This window comes from Elgaria multicarinata, chromosome 11 (genome assembly GCF_023053635.1).
Source record: "Elgaria multicarinata webbii isolate HBS135686 ecotype San Diego chromosome 11, rElgMul1.1.pri, whole genome shotgun sequence".
NCBI lineage: Eukaryota > Metazoa > Chordata > Lepidosauria > Squamata > Anguidae > Elgaria > Elgaria multicarinata.
Window position 1 is genome coordinate 24210290 of NC_086181.1, and position 20895 is coordinate 24231184.

At 40.6% G+C, this 20895-nt stretch overlaps 1 protein-coding gene across 1 annotated transcript; it reads right to left on the bottom strand.

Annotated features, from left to right (window-relative positions):
* On the bottom strand, positions 1–12999 carry LOC134405509 (vomeronasal type-2 receptor 26-like). Its single transcript, XM_063136754.1, has 3 exons — positions 12712–12999; positions 2416–2542; positions 1–902 (listed from the first exon to the last, which is right to left on the bottom strand). Exons 1-3 carry the CDS (start codon positions 12997–12999, stop codon positions 1–3), a joined length of 1317 nt encoding a protein of 438 aa, XP_062992824.1.
* Positions 13000–20895: the final 7896 nt, after the last annotated feature.

A 20895-nucleotide genomic window follows, 5' to 3' on the forward strand; every position in this document is an offset into this window, starting at 1 on the left:
TTAGTTTTTCATTATGATCATTTGCTCTCTAACATTCAGATCAGGCCTGAACACAATAACGTAGCATTTGGGGAAAAAGATGCAACCCAGTAAGCCAGCGCTGGAAGTTAAGATAGAGAAGACCTCCACAGCCACCAAATATTTTCCTTTGGTACTCAGATAGGCTGGAACAAATGAGAGCCAAACACTACAAAACACCAACATGCTGAAAGTGATAATTTTGGCCTCATTGAAACTGTCTGGTAATTTCCTGGCTAGGAAAGCTACCGTGAAACTGACAAAGGCCAGAAAGCCCATATAGCCCAGGACAGAGTAAAACATGATGATAGAACCTTCATTACATTCTGCTATAATTTCCCCATTCAGGGAATACATGTCCATATCTGGGAATGGAGGAAAAGTGCCTAGCCAAACCATGCAAAGCCCTGCTTGAAGAAAGGAGCAGGAAATGACTGTCAAAATTGTCACCCTTTTCCCAACCCATTTCCTCATTTTGGATCCTGGTTTGGTAGCCATAAAAGCCAGAACCACAGTGATGTTTTTTGCTAAAAGAGCAGAAAGAGCAACTGAGAAGATGATGCCAAAAGCTGTTTGCCGGAGGAGGCAGGTGATCTTCTTTGGCTCTCCGATGAACAGCAATGAGCAGAGGAAGCAAAGAAGGAGGGAGATGAGGAGGATATAGGTGAGGTCCCGGTTGTTGGCTTTGACTATGGGTGTGTCCTGGTGTTTCACAAATGTTCCAAGTACCAAAGCTGTGGTCAGAGCAAAAGCAACAGCACAGAAAGCCAAAGTCATCCCCAAAGGTTCCTCATATGAAAGGTAGTGTATAACTTTGGGAATGCATTGATTGTGTTCTAAGTTTGAATAGTGATCTTCTGAACATTCAGTGCAGGAATCCATATCTGGAAAGAAACGGTATTACTTTTTATGTGAGAGACAGAGACCTGATACAATCTAGGAAGATAAAAGAAATGTTTTACCATGGTTTAAAATATCCTTTCTTTATCAGACAATACTGTCTACATACATCTCCATTAATCCATGTCTGGAAACTAAACAAATATATAATGGAATTGGGCTTTCGAATGAGAACATGGTGCTTTGTTATAATGTATTTTTCATAGTATCATGTTAATCCGTGAACTGTGATGCAAGATCTGTGATGCCTTCTCTGCTGTGGCACCCCGGCTGTGGAATGAGCTCCCTAAGGAGGTTCGCTTGGCACCTACATCATATGCTTTTAGACGCCAGGTGAAGACCTTTTTATTCTCCCAATATTTTAACAATCTATAAATTTTAAATAACATGGTTTTAAATTTGTAATTTTGCATTGCTGCTGTTTTTATCTGGTTGAGCTTTTATATTGTATTTTATATTATGGTTTTATACTGTTGTTTTATATTTTGAATGGTTTTAATTTTTGTGAACCGCCCAGAGAGCTCCGGCTATTGGGCGGTATAGAAATGTAATAAATAAATAAATAAATAAATAAATAAGATCCCTGTATTTATATCTCAATTGAGCTCCACAAGCTCACCCAGAAGCATCAGCCAACTGCAGGGCCAATACTTGATGTAGGAAAGCAAAGGCTATCCCCCATCAGGTTGACACCTTCTGTCCCTGTTGCTAACGAGAGTTACTGGGGACTTATGGCATTCTGCAATATTTGAGTTTATTTGCAAATAGGCAGATTTATTTATTTATTTACAATATTTATATACTACTCCCCATTTAAAATTTTGGAGCGGTGTACAAGATAAAGTACAATAAAAACAGAATAAAATACCTTAAAATAGTTTTTTAAAAGCAAAATGAAAGGTGAACTGTGAACGCATTGGGCTTTCATTAAGGAAAGTCTTCCTGGAACAATTATGTTTTCAGGTGGCGCCGAAGGGAATACAAAGTTGACACCTGCCTGACCTCCAGAGGCAGGGAATTCCATAGGAGGGGGGGCACCACACTGAAGGCTCTTCCCCTGGTGGACTCAGGTTGACCATAGTTGGAAGAAAACTCTCTAATAGTAACCCTGCCTGTTGCACATCTGATCTCCAGAGAGGGAGATATAATCCCTATATGCTTCCAGAGTTTACAGTTTAGTTTACTCGCATTCTGATTCTCCAACTTTTTGGTCCCAAAGTTCTTGTATTGTTTCTTAATTAAACCCAGCTGCTCCACTCCTTCTGGCTGGGGAGGGTGAAAAAAGAGGAGTCACCTTCTCCAACACTCACCATGCTCCATAAAAGATGTTGCACCAGGGCAAGGCACTAACAATAAAGAAAGAGGCTGAAACACATTGGGCTTTCATTCAATAAAATTGTTTTCTGCTTCCTGTGACATCGGTTACAACATTTTTTTTTTTTGCTGGAAATGGTATTATATTTAGTATGTTTGACAGTGAAGAACTAGGGCTCCTACCCTTCTGATCAGAAATCTTCCCCTGAGGACATTGGCCACAATCATAACAGCAAAATGGCTCCCCTTCCTTCTTTTTCCTGATGTAACCAGGATAGCAGTTGTCATTACACATAGAAATGGGCAGCACCTAAAAAGAAACATAAGTAGAGAAGGTTTAGGACTGAAAAAAGATATGTGTTGATAGTTTTGTAAAAGCTGTTAAGAAACATAGAATCATAGAATAGTAGAGTTGGAAAAGGCCTATAAGGTCATTGAGTCCACCCCCCTGCTCAATGCAGGAATCCACCTAAAAGCACACCTGACAGATGGCTGTCCAGCTGCCTCTTGAATGCCTCTAGTGTGGGAGAGCCCATTGTCATACTGCTCTAACAGTCAGAAACCTTTTCCTGATGTTCAGTTGGAATATTGCTTCCTGTAGGTTGAGCCCATTATTCTGTGTCCTGCACTCTGGGATGATCAAGAATAAATCCTGGCCCTCCTCTGTGTGACAACCTTTCAAGTACTTGAAGAGAGCTATCACGTCTCCCCTCAGTCTTCTCATCTCAAGTCTAAATATGCCTAGTTCTTTGAGACTCTCCTCATACGGCTTTGCTTCCAGAATCCTGATCATCCTCATTGCCCTCCTCTGAACTCCCTCCAGCTTGTCTGCATCCTTCTTGGAGTGTGGTGCCGAGAATTGGGCACACTACTCAAGATGAGATCTAACCAGTGCCAAATAGAGGGGAACCAGTACCTCATGTGATTTGGAAGTGATACCTCTACTAATGAAGCCCCTAATACCCCCCTTTGTTGGGTCATATTCAGCTTGTGATCTACAGCAATTTCCAAGATCCTTCTTGCTTGTAGTATTGCTGAGTCAAGCACCCCACCATCTTGTAATTGCATTTGGTTTCTTTTTCCAAGGTGAAGAACTTGGCATTTATCCCTATTAAATTTCATTCACAACAATAGACCATTCCAGCAAAAGTTACGTATTTCCCAGACTAGGGTGGGCCTTAAGAGATTGCTGTGGCTTTGCCAACTATTGTACAGAAAACCTTCTTACAATCAATTATACAAAATCTAAGTTATTGGTTTCTTCCAAACGTAAATTCCATTCTGTTGTTTTCAGCCCAGAGCTCCGGCCTATCAAGGTCACTTTGAACTTTCAAAATGGGAAAAGTTCCAAATTGGTGTTCTAAATGGGGTATATCTCATTGATTGATCGATAATACTTGTATACTTCTTTATATAATAAAATCCCTAAACAATGGCATGCAAAAGTATTAAAAGCATTGTCTAAACGCACTACTACTACAAAAATAAATAAAATGAACAATAAAATGGAAAAGTGTCACAATAAATTGAAAACTAGGGAAACTTTGCACAGCCTGGGTATATATAGGGGAAGACAGTGTGCTAGGTACCCTGGTCCTAAGTAATGTAGAGCTTTGCAGGACAGCAACAGAATTTTGAATATGGCTGGGTGGCTATTTAGCATCCAGTGCTGCATACCACAATAGCTGTAGCTTCCAAAATTAAAAGCTATACAAAATTAGAAAGAGAAACACTATATGCCATGCAGAATTTGGAGAAAAGGTTAAATATGTCATTTCTCACCACATTTAGCCTCAATGTAACAGTACCAATTTTTATCAGATGGATCTGAAAATCTGTACAATTGTATATCTCATATGGTAGAACATGGATACCAGGTTTCCAATTATTAGTTGTTGTTTTAATAAGCACTGTAATTTTGAGGTTCATAACAGTGGAACTTTTTGTGTGTGATTCATCTTAACTAAAAGAGCATTCTCATTGGTTTTTATATTTATGTTATAATACTATTGTTGTACACCACCTGGATATATTGAAAATGACATGTGGTATAAAATATTTTGAAACACATAAGATTGTGCTACCTCTTGTATGATTCTTTCTGGCTCACCTGGTTAAACGTTCTAGGCCACACAATGTTTTTATCATGGACTGTTAACTTTTTTCCAGGAGGAGCTCTTGGAATGAATCTTCCAACTTGAACTCTCAGAAAAGATTGATTTGGGAAAGTTACCCAGTTTGTAACATCAAATCCTGTGACTATTTCTCTATTATCATCCAACTGTATTGTCTCTCCTGCACTGTTGTTGAATGAGATGCCCCTTAGAAAGGGATGAAGCTAAATTCAAAGAGGAAAGGATACAAATGGGCAATGAAGTATTCCCACTATCTTGTTGATAAGTACCTATCTTAGACCAGATCTACACCTAGTTTCAAATCATTATGATCCCATCATAGTGACATTTTATCCCTCTTGCACATTTATATCTTGGGTCGACACACAATTACATTTGTCGCAGTATTTTGGATGATGTGAAATAAAAAAAGCAGGAGATATCATTATGGTAGTGGCATATAGAATGTGTGATGTGCCCCAATAGCTATCTGTCGTGGTATTGAATAATTTGCAGAGTGCGTAGCAACCGCGAATAGCTGGAAACACACAGTTACTGGCTAGAGAGTCTTACTTGAGGAAGAAATCAATACTCACTTCGCTTTGTCAGTAAGAAACTTTACTGAAACAAACTTTCCTTTACATATGGTCATAGATATTTACAGCATACTTCACCAACAACGACAATGACAATGACAACAGCATGACAACATTGACAACGTTTGACAACAAGATGCCTTTAAACAGGGACATCTTAAATACATTTCCCCCTTGGCTCAATTAACCAATTGTCTCTTTTCCAGGTCTTGCACGTAGGCCAAATTGCCAGGCTCTGGTCTGAACACCTGCTGCAGTCCAGAGACAATTTGGCCAAGCACATTTAACTCTATAAAGTCCTTTCTTTCCTCTGTGGAGAAAATTCATCTCAACACTATCAGTGCAACTCAATACCTTTATTTATTTATTTATTTATTTATTTATTTATTTTATTGTATTGTATTTCTATCCCACACCTCAGCCAAAAAGGCTCTAGGAGCAGGTTACAGTAAAGAAGACAGTCCCTGCCCTCAAGTTTACATTCTAAAAAAAAGACATGAAGAAAAGGGAATGGGGAGGGAAAATGGGTTGGGGAGGGAAGAGGGAAAAAGAAGGGTCACAGGGTCAAGGAGTCTATTAGCCCTGTGCGGGGGGGATTCAACTGGAGCAGGACCTGATGGTTTCTCTGCTTGCTCGTATCTCCCTAACTTCTTCTTCCTCACAGGGTCAGGAGAACGGTTAGCCCTGTGTGTGTGTGTGTGGGGGGAGGGTTCCCAACTGGAGTAGGCCCTAAAGTTCTCTCTGCCTGCTCCTGTATCCCTTGCTTCGTTTCCCCACAGGGTCAAGATGTCAATTAGCCCTGTGAGGGGAGTCAAACTGGAGGAGGCCCTGATGCTCTAAGGCAGTAGTATAGATCTTGCTTTAGGTATATTGAGATTAATTTAAATATGTCCAGGTTTTGCTTCCTAAATACTTTACTTCAGTGATCAGTAGATAGATGCAAAATGTTTCTCTTGAAAAAAGTTGTCTGCCTAAGTTATGAACCATGTATTAATAATAATTCATCTGAGATTAATCATTTTGGTTAACTGGGCATTGAGGTATGTCCCTTGGAGGGATGACTGTCATGGGAACCCAACTTTACTGGCATTTGCAAGTTGGGAACAGCATTAGCTTTTTAAAAATTTATAAATCGCAATTTGCACAACTTGAGATATTTACTACCACAATTTTATGCAAATTCCAATTTCTGCAAATATTTGAGGGTGTCTTTTGCACAAATTGTGGCTCCACAAAAAACTGCAAGCTGGTCTGACACATCATGCAATGTGTCAGGCCAACTTGAAGATGAGTGAGAGGGAGTCCAGTGTGTGTGTGTGTGGGAGCTGGTGAAAGGTATAGCATACATAATACAGCTGGCATTGATAACTCCTTCCCTTCCCGACAGCCACCTCCCTATTGAAACAAAGAAGAGATACATTTTGGATTGAAAATACCTGCCATGCCAGCACATTCCAGGATTCCAGGTTTTGACCAGCACCCCGTAATGGGTGTTTTGATCTTGATGCATGCATGGAATGCAGAGCATGTGCCACAGCAAGGGCAGCATTGAAAACACTGTAGCTGTGACCAGTCATATGCATTTCAAAAAAAATTCCAGGGAGACTTTCCAGTTTCTCCTCTGAACTGCAGTCTTTCTTTAATACTTCATTCTCACTGGATCTTTTCAAGGAACACTTGAAGGTCTTCTCCCAGAATACCTTGATAAAGCCATCTTCCTTTGCCCAGGAAGGATTTACACTCTGAAGAAATTGCCTGAATCCTAATGGTTCCTTTGAGTGAACTGCAAAGGATAGCATTCCATGCAAGGATTGTATATCATGACTCGTTGCTGTGGTGCTTTCTGAAAAATCCCAATACGTTGTCATAACCCATACCTTAGCTATAGGTGAATCCAGGGGTCTTCTCTGAAGAAATGAGCTTATTTTAATTATAACTGCATGCATAGTATCAACAAGAAATACATTGGCTTTGGTTTCCATGAAACTTGCATTTTCTTCCATTTCAGTATGCAACAACATTCGGTTAACACCATGATATCCTAATGTTGCCAATATTTCTATAAAGGCAACACAGATGCCTTCCTGTGAAAGCATTGGCAGTAATTTTTGTAAACGCCCTTCCACATGAATATTCTCACTAGTAAAAACTCCAATCCATGTCCATTTGAAATGCAAAAGTAGCTGGACAATCCCAGTATACTGATGAACATCATTTGGGACCATCTGATATAAGGAACGGAAACATGAATTGTCACCCCAGGCTGGGGAAAAAGGTCCAGGAGTGAGCTGAAATAGAATGGATAAATAGCTTAACGGCTAAATGTGGACTGGAATTCATGAGCCACAATTTAGGTTTTAAGTGAGTGCAAGCGGTCACAGAGATGGCTTATCTAAGCCTTCATTCCTGACATGCTAGTTAAATGCTCAAGGATTTTTGAAATTTTGTATTTACAGAACAGCATTTGTATAATGCTACGTAACCTAATGTTATGTAGAGATTTATACATAATGCCTGAAAACGGACCTTATAGTCAATGTTGCTGATAAGGAGCAGGCCATCGGAACATATTACACTAGCATGACTCATCTTCGGTGGCTTCCTGTTCACTCTGATCCCATTGACATACAATGCTCTTTCTGGCTTGTTGTCCTGGTAATGCATTGAACACCTATTCATTTATGTTTCTACCTATTGCGAAAGAAGCTCTGTTCTGTGTGTCCCCTTTTTTCTGAACTTTTGTGGGTGGCCACTAGGGAGAGGGCCTTCTTGGGGATTCCACCCAGTTACGTAATACCATCTTGAGCAAAGATCACCTGCTATCAGATTTACATTACTTTCAGTTACAGTTTAAGACTTTTTCTGTATTCCCAGTGGGTGGAGAGGGGAGGACAATAGAGGCCATAGCTAGACCTAAGGTTTATCCCTGGATCATCCAGGGGTCAAACCTGTTCACCTAGGTGACACACAGGCAATCCAGTGCTCAGGCAGGGGCAAACCCTGGATGATCCCAGGATAAACCTTAAGTCTAGCTGTGGCCAGAGAGTCCAGGATATGAACTATCCTGAGGTCTCTGCAGCCTCCTTCCTTCTCCCTCTGAAATGTTTACACTAAATGGGCAAATTAGCCTGTATTATGAAAAATACAGACCAGGTGGCTGTGAGTCAAAGATCACCTCCACAGCTTCTCGCATTCTGCATAGGATAATAGTATGCCTTCAAATTTGGAGGCTTGCAGTCTTGGAGGGCACAGCCCATATGATTGCATCCCAGGTGGTTGTTTTTGGGGAAGGGCAAGCATTAATTTTACCGTCTTAATCATGGATATATGGAGGTGGTGGGAAACTGCCAGAGTCAAATGGCTTTCAAACTCCTCATACCTTTCCCTCTTTTTCCAGGTGTGGAGACTGGGTGGCAAATCCCACAGCATCTCTCTCTCTCTCTCTCTCTCCCCCCATTAACTAAGTAGGATGCAGTGGAGAAATACAAGCTACATGAGCCTCTCTTTCTCCCTCTATGTGGTGTTGGGGTAAAATGCTGACCATTGTCTGTCTACTTCTCTCTTCTCCCTGGGGCACAGTGGCCAAACACCAGGGGAACTCACATCTATGGGATTCACATGCCAAACTTCAAACCTGCTTTTCTTTGCCTTGAGTTCCCTCTCATCTTTGGGACCAAATACCAGTCAAACTCCTGACCTGCAAAGGGTGTGCAATGTTTGTGTTTCTGCCTGAGCTCAACATGGCGTACACCTGCAACAAGTGCAAGCTGGTGGCACTTCTGGAAGAAAAAGTGAGAGGAATTGGGCAGCGAGTGTCCACCCTCCAAGGAATAAGAGAAGATGAGGAGTTCTTAGACTGAATGGTGGAACTGCAACTGCAACAAGAAGCACATGAGATTGAAGAGCAACAGCCAGCTGAAGCAGAAGTGGAGTATGCTGAGGGGAGGAAAGCCAATGAAGAGGAAACTCCCTAGAAAAGAGTGACAGTTAGGAGCAGAAGAACTAGAAGGCATTCTGCACCGGTGGAACCATTAGAGTTAAGCAACCACTTTCAGCTACTGGAGGATGAGACTGAAGGACAGTTTTCAGAGGAAGAAGTTCAAGAGACACCATGCAACAGTGAAGAAGAGGCAGAAGGTAGGGCAACCAAGAAGAGAAGAGTAGTCGTTGTGGGAGACTCCCTGCTGCATGGGATTGAAACCCAAGTATGTCGTGAAGACCCATGGACTCGCCAGGTGTGCTGTCTCCCTGGAGCACAGATTAGAGATGTGACTGAAGGGTTACCGAAGCTCATAAAGCCCATGGACACATACCCCTTTCTTCTCATCCATGTGGGAACGAATGATGACGCTAAGCGGAGCTACGAAGAAATCATTTCAGACTTTGAAGCTCTGGGAAGGAAACTGAAGAACTTTGGGGCCCAGGTAGTTTTCTCATCCATCCTCCCGGTTTTTGGAAGAGGATTAGAAAGGGAAAGAAAAATATTCCGGATGAATGAATGACTATGAAGGTGGTGCCGACGTGAGAGTTTTGGATTCTGGGACCTCAGGCTACACTGCTTGGAAGATGGACTGCTGGCAAGGGATGGGTTGCACCTCACAAGGGCTGGAAAGAATGTGTTCGGCCACAGCATGAAGAACTTGATCAGGAGGGCTTTAAACTGAATCTTACGGGGGCGGGAGACGTAAACTTAGAGGCAACAATGGATGAAGGCCCATGCACCACAGTACAGAGAACAGCTCCAATAGTGCCCCAAAATAGTGTCCGCAACAATGTAGGAACAAAGCCAGATTATAAAACACATGGTCTCCGATGTCTACTGTATATACTAATGCACAGAGTATGGGAAGCAAACAGAACGAACTTGAACTTTTATTACATGAAGGCAAATACAACCTGATAGGTATAACTGAAACTTGGTGGGATGACTCCCATGACTGGAATATAGCAATTGAAGGATATAACTTGTTCAAAAAGAACAGAAGAAATAGAAAGGGAGGCAGAGTCGCACTATATGTTAAAAATATAGAACAGAAATACAGGCGGATCAGTCTGGGAGCCCCATCAAGAGCATCTGGATTAAAATAAATGGGGCAAGGAATAAAAAGAACATGATAATCGAAGTCTATTACTGACCACCCAATCAAGGGGAAGATGAGGACAAAACTTTTGAGAAACAAATTGCCAGTGTTTCAAGGAAGTGTGATGGGGGACTTCAATTACCCTGATATCTGTTGGGAGACAAATACTACCAAAAGCGGCCCTTCCAAGAAATTCCTGACATGTGTGGGTGATAACTTTCTCCTACAGAAAGTGGAGGAAGGAACTGGAGGATCGGCAATCCTTGACTTGATATTGACCAATAGGGATGACGTAGTGGATAAAGTGGCAGTTACGGGAACTCTGGGGGAAAGTGACCACGTCATACTTGAATTCTTGATTATAAAGGAGACAAAAGTGGAGTGTAGCCATACACATACGCTGGATTTTAGGAAAGCTGATTTTAATAAACTCAGAACTATGATAAGCAAGGTCCCATGGCAAGTGAGCCTAATGAGAAAAGGAGTGCAGGATGGGTGGGAGTATTTTAAAAAGGAAATTTTAAGGGCACACTTACAAACAAATCCAACAAGGAGAAAAGATAGAAGACAACAAAGGAAAACAATGTGGTGCCACAAAAAACTTAGGGAGGATCTGAAAACAAAAAAGATACATATAGGTAGTATAAGGAAGGCCAGGCTACAAAAGAAGAGTACAGACAGGTGGCACAGAAGTGCCAAAATGGCATCAGGAAGGCTAAAGCTGAGATGAGCTGAGATTAGCGAGGGATGCTAAAAGCAATAAAAAAGCTTTCTTCAGATACGTGAGTAGTAAAAGACAGAGGAAAGAAATGGTGGTTCAACTGCTTAATGAGGATGGCAAATTGATAACAGATGACAAAGAAAAGACTGAAGTGCTCTATTCCTACTTTGCCTCAGACTTCTCCCAAAAGCGGATCTATGACCCCCCTAGAAAAAGTGAAGCAGAAGTTGAGGGGGCAGGATTGCAGTTTGAGATTGATAAACAAATGGTCAAAGAACACCTAAGTTCCTTGAATGAGTTCAAATCTCCAGGGCCCGATGAACTGCATCCTAGAGTAATGAAGGAGCTAGCAGAAGAACTCTCAGAATCTTTGTCTATTATCTTTGCAAAATCATGGAAGACGATTGAGGTGCCTGATGACTGGAGGAGGGCTAACATTGTCCCTATCTTCAAAAAGGGCAAAAAGGAGGAACCTGGGAACTACAGACCAGTCAGTCTGACATCCATCCCTAGGAAATATCTGGAGCAGATTATGAAGAAGTCAATCTGTAAACACCTTGAAATCAATGCAGTGATTACTAGAAGCCAACGTGGATTTGTCAGGAACAAATCCTGTCAGACTAATTTGATCTCATTTTTTGATAGGGTAACCTCCCTTGTGGACTGTGGGAATGCTGTGGATGTCATTTATCTTGACTTCAGCAAAGCTTTTGACAAAGTACCACATGACATTCTGATTAACAAACTAGCTAAAAGTGGGCTAGATGGAACAACTATTAGGTGGATTCACAGTTGGCTACAGAATCGGACTCAAAGAGTACTTATCAATGGAACCTCCTCAAACTGGGGAGAGGCAATGAGTGGGGTACAGCAGGGCTCAGTCCTGGGCCCAGTGCTCTTCAACATTTTTATTAATGATTTGGATGAGGAGGTGCAGGGAACGCTGATCAAATTGGCAAATGACACAAAATTGGGTGGGATAGATAATACCCTGGAAGATAGAAACAAACTTCAAAGTGATCTTGATAGGCTGGAGTGCTGGGCTGAAAACAACAGAATGAAATTTAATAGGGATAAATGCCAAGTTCTACGTCTAGGAAATAGAAACCAAATGCACAGTTACAAGATGGGGGACACTTGGCTCAGCCATACTACAAATGAGAAGGATCTTGGAATTGTTGTAGATCGCAAGCTGAATATGAGCCAACAGTGCGATATGGCTGCAAGAAAGGCAAATACTATTTTGGGCTGCATTAATAGAAGTATTAGCTTCCAAATCGCGTGAGGTACTGGTTCCTCTCTATTCGGCCCTGGTTAGACCTCATCTAGAGTATTGCGTCCAGTTCTGGGCTCCACAATTCAAGAAGGATGCAAACAAGCTGGAGTGTGTTCAGAGGAGGGCAACCAGGATGATCAGGGGTCTGGAAACTAAGCCCTATGAAAAGAGACTGAAAGAACTGGGCATGTTTAGCCTGGAGAAGAGAAGATTGAGGGGAGACATGATAGCACTCCTCAAATACTTAAAAGGTTGTCACACAGAGGAGGGCCAGGATTTCTTCTCGATCATCCCAGAGTGCAGGACATGGAATAACAGGCTCAAGTTAAAGGAAGCCAGATTCCAGCTGGACATCAGGAAAAACTTCCTTACTGTTAGAGTAGTATGACAATGGAATCAGTTACCTAGGGAGGTTGTGGGCTCTCCCACACTCGAGGCCTTCAAGAGGCAGCTGGACAACCATCTGTCAGGGATGCTTTAGGGTGGATTCCTGCATTGAGCAGGGGGTGGGACTCGATGGCCTTGTAGGCCTCTTCCAACTCTGCTATTCTATGATTCTATGTCTCTGGCTGCTTATTTTTTCTACCAGGGCATCTAAATCTATAGGGTAAAGGGGCCAAAGGACGGAAGTCAAAGCCTCTCATTTCTACCATTATGGATTGAAGAACCCAACTTGGGTCTTCAAACCTACCTGGGGAATCTTGTAAGTGTCCGAGATGGTGGCAATCTCAAGAGAGATGAGAGAGTAAATTCCCCCAATTATGGCTATCAAATTGTTCTGCACATCACACTTGTAGTTGGGTTGGAATCTATTCAGTGTAGAAAGCAGACCAAGCGTCCCCATGTAAGTAATCTGTGGCTTGAAATAGCTCTCATAGATGTGAAAACCAAGTGTTACGTTACGTAAGACTGTGGGATTTTCATTGATCTCCTTTATAGCATACACCAAAGCTAGGATGTGCTGGTAGTTTTTTGGCATCACACTGCAGTAAAAGATTCATATCATGTAATAAAACAATAACTATAGCAATAGCTGAAGGCTCTTAAACAGTTTGCTACAATCCTGATTATCTTTCATTTTGCACTAGTTGCTTTCTGGTATTATTCTAGAAGCTTTATTAAAGATTGCATGGCATTATTTTCACTCTCTGCTGCTCCTGGAAAACATTCTGTAATAACACAATTCCTGGCATAACCCCCTTCCCCTACCCCCAAATAAAACCAAAACTGATTTATTAAACCACTTGCATGATAGAAAATACACATGGAAGAAGAGGGAAAAAATGACTTGATATCCCTGTTCGCTATACAGTTTTTCTCACTAATACACACCAAATAATAAACAAATATACCTAATGTATGGCATATATTTGCTTTTACACTTTCATTATATAGTGACTTTCTGCTTATGCTGTTTTACTTTGGCTTTTAAACTGGCACAGCAGTGATAGTTATAAGATTTGAGCTATGAACAACCAAAATTAATGAAAACCCAAATGTGGCTTTTATGTTGTTTTTCTTATTGAACTGTTTCCAAGTTTCTCTTTCTTAATTATGTGTTCCTAGTTAGTTTGGGATAAGCAAAAGGATCCCAGAGTGCAGGACACAGAATAATGGGCTCAACTTACAGGAAGCCATATTCTGGCTGGATATCAGGAAAAAAACATCCTGTTAGAGCAGTATGACACTGGAACAAATTACCTAGGGAGGTAGTGGGCTCTCCTAAACTAGAGTCATTCAAGATGCAGTCATTCAAGATGTCAGGTATGCTTTAGGATGGATTCCTGCATTGAGCAGGGGCTTGGATTTGATGGCCTTGAAGCCCCTTCCAACTCTACTATTCTTTGATTCTATGAAACATGGATAGAGGAACGCTTACGTGAGTTCCTTCACGAACATTGGAGATGGCTTTTCATTGAAAGTGCTAGTGGTGTACAGGAAAAAGAACGTAGAAGCAATCGCTCCGATGACAAGATCTCCCTGTTGATAAAACTCATGCCAGCTAGTGATGTGGTCACTGACTCTGCATTTATGGGAAGTCTTCAAGCTCCAATTAAGACAATCTGTCTTGCACACAAAACGAGGCATCAGCCCAAGCAGCCATATCAATAACATTTCCATTTGGTGGACAAACAACCCCATCTAGACACACATTTCCCTGTTTTCCTCAAGGGCATTTGAGGTATAAGGAACACCTGTTTATAACTTGCCTTGAATGGGTCCTGATCCTACTGAAAAACTGATGCACCAAACAATATTGAGAACAGGAAAAAAGTTCCTTTTGAAAAGAGATGGGACTAGTAATTCCAGATATCTACAACTCCTGTTAATATTTTATTTCATAGAAATCTCAGTAATTCCAGCAGTGCAGACATCTTTTAAAATTATCCGCCCTTTGCAGGACAGAGTTTCTGGCCCTTTTGGTCCAGCTCTGAGCTTTATGAATGGCTTTTATAAAATATTCAGGTGTTGTTGTTAATTTTTCTTGAGCTGCTTAGATATCTCTTGGGGCTCAATGAGGAGAACAGTTAATCAGAGACATGCTGATAATTACAGGGGAGACAATTCACTTTCCATGTGCTGCCATTATTGTGGCACTAAAAACAGCACAAGTGAAGGAGAAACAGGTGGAATGTGACCAGCTGCATCCAAGGTTTCTTTTCCCTTAGCAATAGTTAAGATCAGTTATCTTTCTCTTCATACTAGCGTGACATGAAGGACACAGAGGAAAGTGCCCAGATCATTTCGTTTATCCATTAGTTGGACCACATAGTCCCAAGCTGTGGAGTTGCAGATTGTTAGAAAGAGTTTAATCAACCCTTTGCACAATTATCAGCTAGTGAGGAGTAGAGCAAGGTAATCTCTTCCAAGGTGTCATCAGATTGGCTTGGATGAGGAGGATGTAGGCTCCTGTTGTTGGCTTTGACTATGGGAGTATCCTGGTGCTTCAAGTATATTCCAAGTACCAAAGTTCTGACCAGAACAAAAACAACAGCAAAGGAAGCCAAAGTCATCCCCAAAAATTTGTCATACAAGAGATAGTGTATAACCCTGGGAATGCATTGATTCTGTTCTAAGGTTGAATAGTGGTTTTCTGAGCATTAATTGCAGGAATCCGTATCTGGAAAGAAAAAAGTATTGCTTTTTATGTTAGAGACAGAGTCCTGATGCAATCTAAGTAGATGATAGAGATGGGGTTACTGTAATCTGCATTAATCCATGTCTAGAAACTAATCAAAAGTATGATTGAATAGGCCTTTCAAATGAGAGATAACATGGTGTTTTGTTATAATGTTATAAGGTAGTATAATATCATGGTAATGCATGAACTCTGAGCCCAAACCTCTGCATTTAAATCTCAACTGGGATCCACAAGCTCATATGGAATCCTCAGCGAACCACAAGGCCAGTGCCTGATGTAGGAAAGCAAAGACTGTCCCCTATCAGGCTGAAACCTGCTGCATCTGCCCTGTTGCTAATGCCAGCCACTGATGAATTTGTGCAATATTTGATTTTATTTGCTGATAGGCAGGTTGAGCATAGTTGGAAGAAAACTATCTAATAGCAACCCTGTCTGTTCCACATCTGATCTAGAGAGAGAGAGAGAGAGAGAGAATCCCTAGATGCTTCCACACTTTATAGCTCAGTTTACCCTTGTTCTTATTCTCCAATTTGTTTGTCCCCAGAGGTCTTGTAATGCTTCTGAGTTGAACCCAGCTTGCCCCATCCTTGTGCTGGACAGGGTGAAAAAGGATTAGTCACCTTTTCCAACACTCACCACACTCCATAAGAGATGTTTTGCCTGGAAAAAAGTGTTAACAAGAGGCCAAAATGCCGCGGACTTCCCATCAGTAAATATGTTTTAGTTGTAAACTGCCCAGAGAGCCTAGTTTGTTGGGTAGTATAAATATGTTAATAAATTAATCCTGTGACATTGGTTACAACATTTTTGCTGGTTATGATATGATTTGTAACATGTTTGACACGGAAGATCTAGGACTCCTACCCTTCTGATTAGTAATCTTCCCCTGAGGACATTGGCCACAATCATAACAGCAAAATGGTTCCCCTTCCTTCTTTTTCCTGATGTAACCAGGATGGCAGTTGTCCTTACACACTGAAATGGGCAGTACCTAATCAGAAACATCAATGGAGAAGGGTTAGGGCCAGATCTACACCAAGCAGGATATGGCCCCATTCAGAAGACACCTTAACCCATGACTTTCACCACCATGGTTAAGCCAGAAAGCCAGGCTGTGTTCAGAAGACACCTTAAACCATCTCAGAACAGCTACATTTCTAATATTTGTGGCAATAAATATCTTGGCGACATAATAAAGTTTAAAACTTCACATGGCATTCATTTTAAAAAACTCTTACTTGTATTTTTTTAAATATAAAAAAAGAAAAGAAAGAAGAATAACTGTGGGGAAAAACACAAATGTGCATACATCCATTTTGACATTCAGGTTTTCTTTTACTTTTGTTTTTGTCATATGGCCTGTATATGATAATTTGGCATATAAAATACATTAAAAACTTTTCAGTTCCATGCCAGATAGATATAAAACACCAAAGTCAGAAGCAAGAGAAACATGGATATTAAAACTTTTGGCCTTCTCTTACTGTCAGAAGAGTGGTCTAGACCTATTTCAGGCCTGGACACATAACTGAAACAGCCTGTTTTCCTGTCAAACTCTTTTTAGGAGAGAGATGGTGGTGATGTATGGGGCTGGTGGTGAATGCATTCTACCTTGCTGATTCTCCTAAACTTCTCAGCAGTGTTCAATACTATGACTATGATAGTCCCCTGTGATGGATCAATGGGTTGGAAATTGGAGGCATTGTATAACAGCAGTTCTGCTCATACCAACAGGAGCGCTATCAGAAAGCAGCCTGAGAAGTCAAGGCAATTATGCTGTAAGGTCCTGTAAGCTTGTTTGGATGTTATATCTAACAATCCAGGAATGGGGCATTCCAAGATTGTTTATGAAACTTGTTTAACCCATAGTTAATCATTATGTGGAAACTGGGACATTTTCTCAAACAATGTCAAAAACATATAGATTTGGAATTTAGAATACCTTAGTCACTCTGCAGCCTGAAGGTCAAAGTCACAACAGGTCAATGCCATGAAGAAGGATGTGCATACAAATTAATAGGCATAGAACAGATAAAACATATTTCAATAAAATATAATCAATTCAGTTGTGAAGTTGGATGACTTTTTTGTTTTATTGATACACAATTCACAATAATTACACACTTTCAAGTAAAATAAGAAGCTTCAAGCATTGTTTGTTACTTTTTTGTCCTTATGATTTGCTTTCTGATGTCTAGTTGAGGCCTGAACAAAATGACGTAGCATTTAGGGGAAAAGATGCAAACCAGTAAGCCAACACTGGACGTTAGGATCTCCACGGCCACCAATAATTTTCCTTTGCTACTCAAAAATGTTGGAACAAAGGATAACCAAACATTACAAAAGATTAACATGCTGAAAGTGATAAATTTGGCCTCATTGAAACTGTCTGGCAACTTCCTAGCCAGGAAAGCTACTGTGAAGCTGAGAATGGCCAGAAAGCCCATGTAGCCCAGGACAGAATAGAACATGGTGATATTGCGTTCTGCTATAATTTCTGTATTCAGTGAATGCGTGTCCATATATGGGAATGGAGGAAAAGTGCCCAGCCAAGTCAAACCAATTCCTGTTTGAATGAAGGAACAGAAACTGATTTTCAAATTTGCCACCCTTTTTCCTACCTATTTCCTCATTCCATATCCCGGTTTGGTACTGACCTGAGAATAGTTGTTTTAAATGGTTGTTTTTATACTTTTAGTGGTTTAAAATTTTGTATATGTGTTTTAATGTTCATTGTTTTTAACTTTTGCAAACCGCCCAGAGAGCTTCGGCTATGTGGCAGTATATAAACGTAAATAAATAAATAAATAGCCATAAAAGCCAGAACTATAGTGACTGTTTTTGTCAAAAGGGCTGCAACTGAAAAGATGATGCCAAGAGCTGTTTGCTGAAGTAGGTGAATGATCTTTTTTGGCTTTCTAATGAAGACAAAGGAGCAGAGGAAACAAAAAAGGAGGGAGATGAGGAGTATGTAGGTGAGGCTCCAGTTGTTGGCTTTGACTATGGGAGTGTCCTGGTGCTTCACAAATGTTCCAAGTACCAAAGCTGTGATCAGAGAGAAAGCAACAGCAGACCGTGTCAAAGTGATCCCCAAAGGATCCTCATAGGAGAGATAGTGTATAACTTTGGGAATGCATTGATTTCGTTCTAAGTTTGAATAGTGATCTTCTGAGCATTCATTGCAGAAATCTATATCTGTAATGAAAAAGGAGTTGTTGTTTTTAATGACAGATAGAGAGCTGATGCCATCGTAGAAGATGGTAGAGGCTTTAAACAGTCCAGGTCTGGGCCCGATTCAAAGTGCTGGTATTAACATTTAAAGCCCTAAATGGCTTCGGGCCAGGCTATCTGAAGGAACGCCTCCTCCTGTATGTACCTGCCCGGACCCTAAGGTCATCCTCAGGGGTCCTTCTCCATGAGCCCCTGCCAAAGGAAGTGAGGCAGGTGGCTACCAGGAGGAGGGCCTTCTCCGCTGTGGCACCCCGGCTTTGGAATGAGTTCCCTAAGGAGGTTCGCTTGGCACCTACGTTATATGCTTTTAGATGGTGTGCCTGGAAACTTTGGCACTGTCTGTTAAGGAACATTTTTAGTCATTTTGCCCCATTAATCCTCTCCAGTCGACTTGTCCACACTCATGGAGATCATATCTGCCTGTCTGTTTCTCTGTCCGCCTATCATCCATCCATCTATAACTGTATATAGTAAACATTTCACTGACATATAATCCTTCTCCCTGACATCTCCCTTTCTATATGGTATGATTACTTTCATTATATATGTAGAGAGAAACACTGAATTATGTAACTGACAATGGTTTATCAAGTTCCAAAGTGTGGAACTATATTTGATGACATAACACCATGTTCTTTGTCAGCAACTGCCTAAATATATTTCTTCCTTTTTTCTGTTACCTATGAAGCACATTTACAATTAAGGCCAAACATCAATCTGATGTTTAAAGTGTCAAAATGCCCTACCAAGTATAACTAGGCCTGAATGTAAAGGGAGGTTTACATTCTTCTATAACAAGGCTTCCAGCAATAATCTAACATTTAAAGATCAGTAACATTTTCTCACTCCTTCCAGACCAAAAGACATGTCAATCTTCATTACACCGGTTTTACTGAATATGGTATGGTATGTAGTATACGACATCTGTGAAGGTCTATGACTCCTACCCTTCTGATTAGAAACCTTTCCCTTAGGACATCGGGCACAGTCATAACAGCAAAATGGCTCCCCTTCCTTCCTTTTTCTGATGTAACCAGGATGACACTTGTCATTACACACCAGAAAGGGCAGCACCTAATCAGAAACATGAGAGAAGAATGGTTAGGACTGAGACAAAAAAGAAGAAGAAATTTTGATAGTTGGGGTTCCACTTGAAGGTAGAAAGAAAAATATTTTTCTGAATGGCTTAATTTTTATTTTTTGATTGATATTACTTATATACCACTTGAAATCATAAAATCTCTAGACAGATGACATACAAATGTATTATAACCACTGTCAAAATACAGCATTAATAAACTATTATAATACTGCAACAAAGCTAAACAAATAAAAACAAAATATAAAATGGAGAAGTATCATGATAAGCAATTGCAAACTAGGGGAAGCTTGTGTAAACAAGTAAGTTTTCAGGAGACTTTGAGAACATGCCCTGTTTTTGCCTTCCAAATCTCCTGGAGGAGTGTTTTTTCAATGGGTGTGCACCACTTTCAAGAAGACCCATTTTTGAAATATAATATGAAGACATTCTGTTGGAACCAGATTAGCCAGCGAGGTCATCACACAGCCCCCCCCCACCACTGAAATTTTGTAAGACTCACTTTTCTGAGACACTTATGTCATATATAAACAAAAATATTCACTAAGCTTTGGCACTCTTCAGATAAATAAATCCTGGTCTGGCTCTGGGACTATGGGCTCATCTACACTAAGCAGGATATTCCACTCTGAAAGTGGTATATAAAAGGCAGGAGCCACACCAAGCAGCATAGAGCAGTATGAAAGTAGTATATAGTGTTTCTCAATGGGCCCCAACAGTTGTTAGTGCACTACAGTACTGCTATAAAGCAGTAGTGTGGCTCCTGCCTTTTATATATCGTTTTCATAGTGTAATTTCCTGCTTGGTGAAGATGAGCCTTATGCCTCTTATAATAATTTTCTAACACAGTTGTTTATTTTCTTTGGCCTCCAGATATTCCTTGGGGCTTGGTGATCCAGATATTCCTTGGGGCTTGGTGATATCTTGGGATCACCCCGGGGTCATCCCTGTTCATGTAAATGACACACAGGATATCCTGGAAGCAGGCAGGAAGGACCCCAGGATAATCCTTAGGTCTACTTAAGGCCCCAGAGATAGAGAAGAGAGAATTAGCTCCTCATTTGCTGAAATTGCTGTGACATTAAAAAAAAAAGCTCAGATATAAAAAATATAATAAGATATAAAATTGTTTTATTTTTTCTCTGGGAATTTTTAACAAGTTAACTTTGTTTGGATGATAAATATGAAGAAGATAAATATGAAGATGATTAATATGTAGCTTCCATTTATAGACTGTAGCTTGGAAAAAAATCCCACTAAAATCAATATCAGATTTGACCCAGGAAAGCAGGAACTATTTCAGTGTCAAGGGGCATATATTTATATTCTTCATTTAAAAAACAACAAAGGCTAATTATGTACACAATATAAAAGAGAAAGTGTGGGTTTCAACATTTTAATTC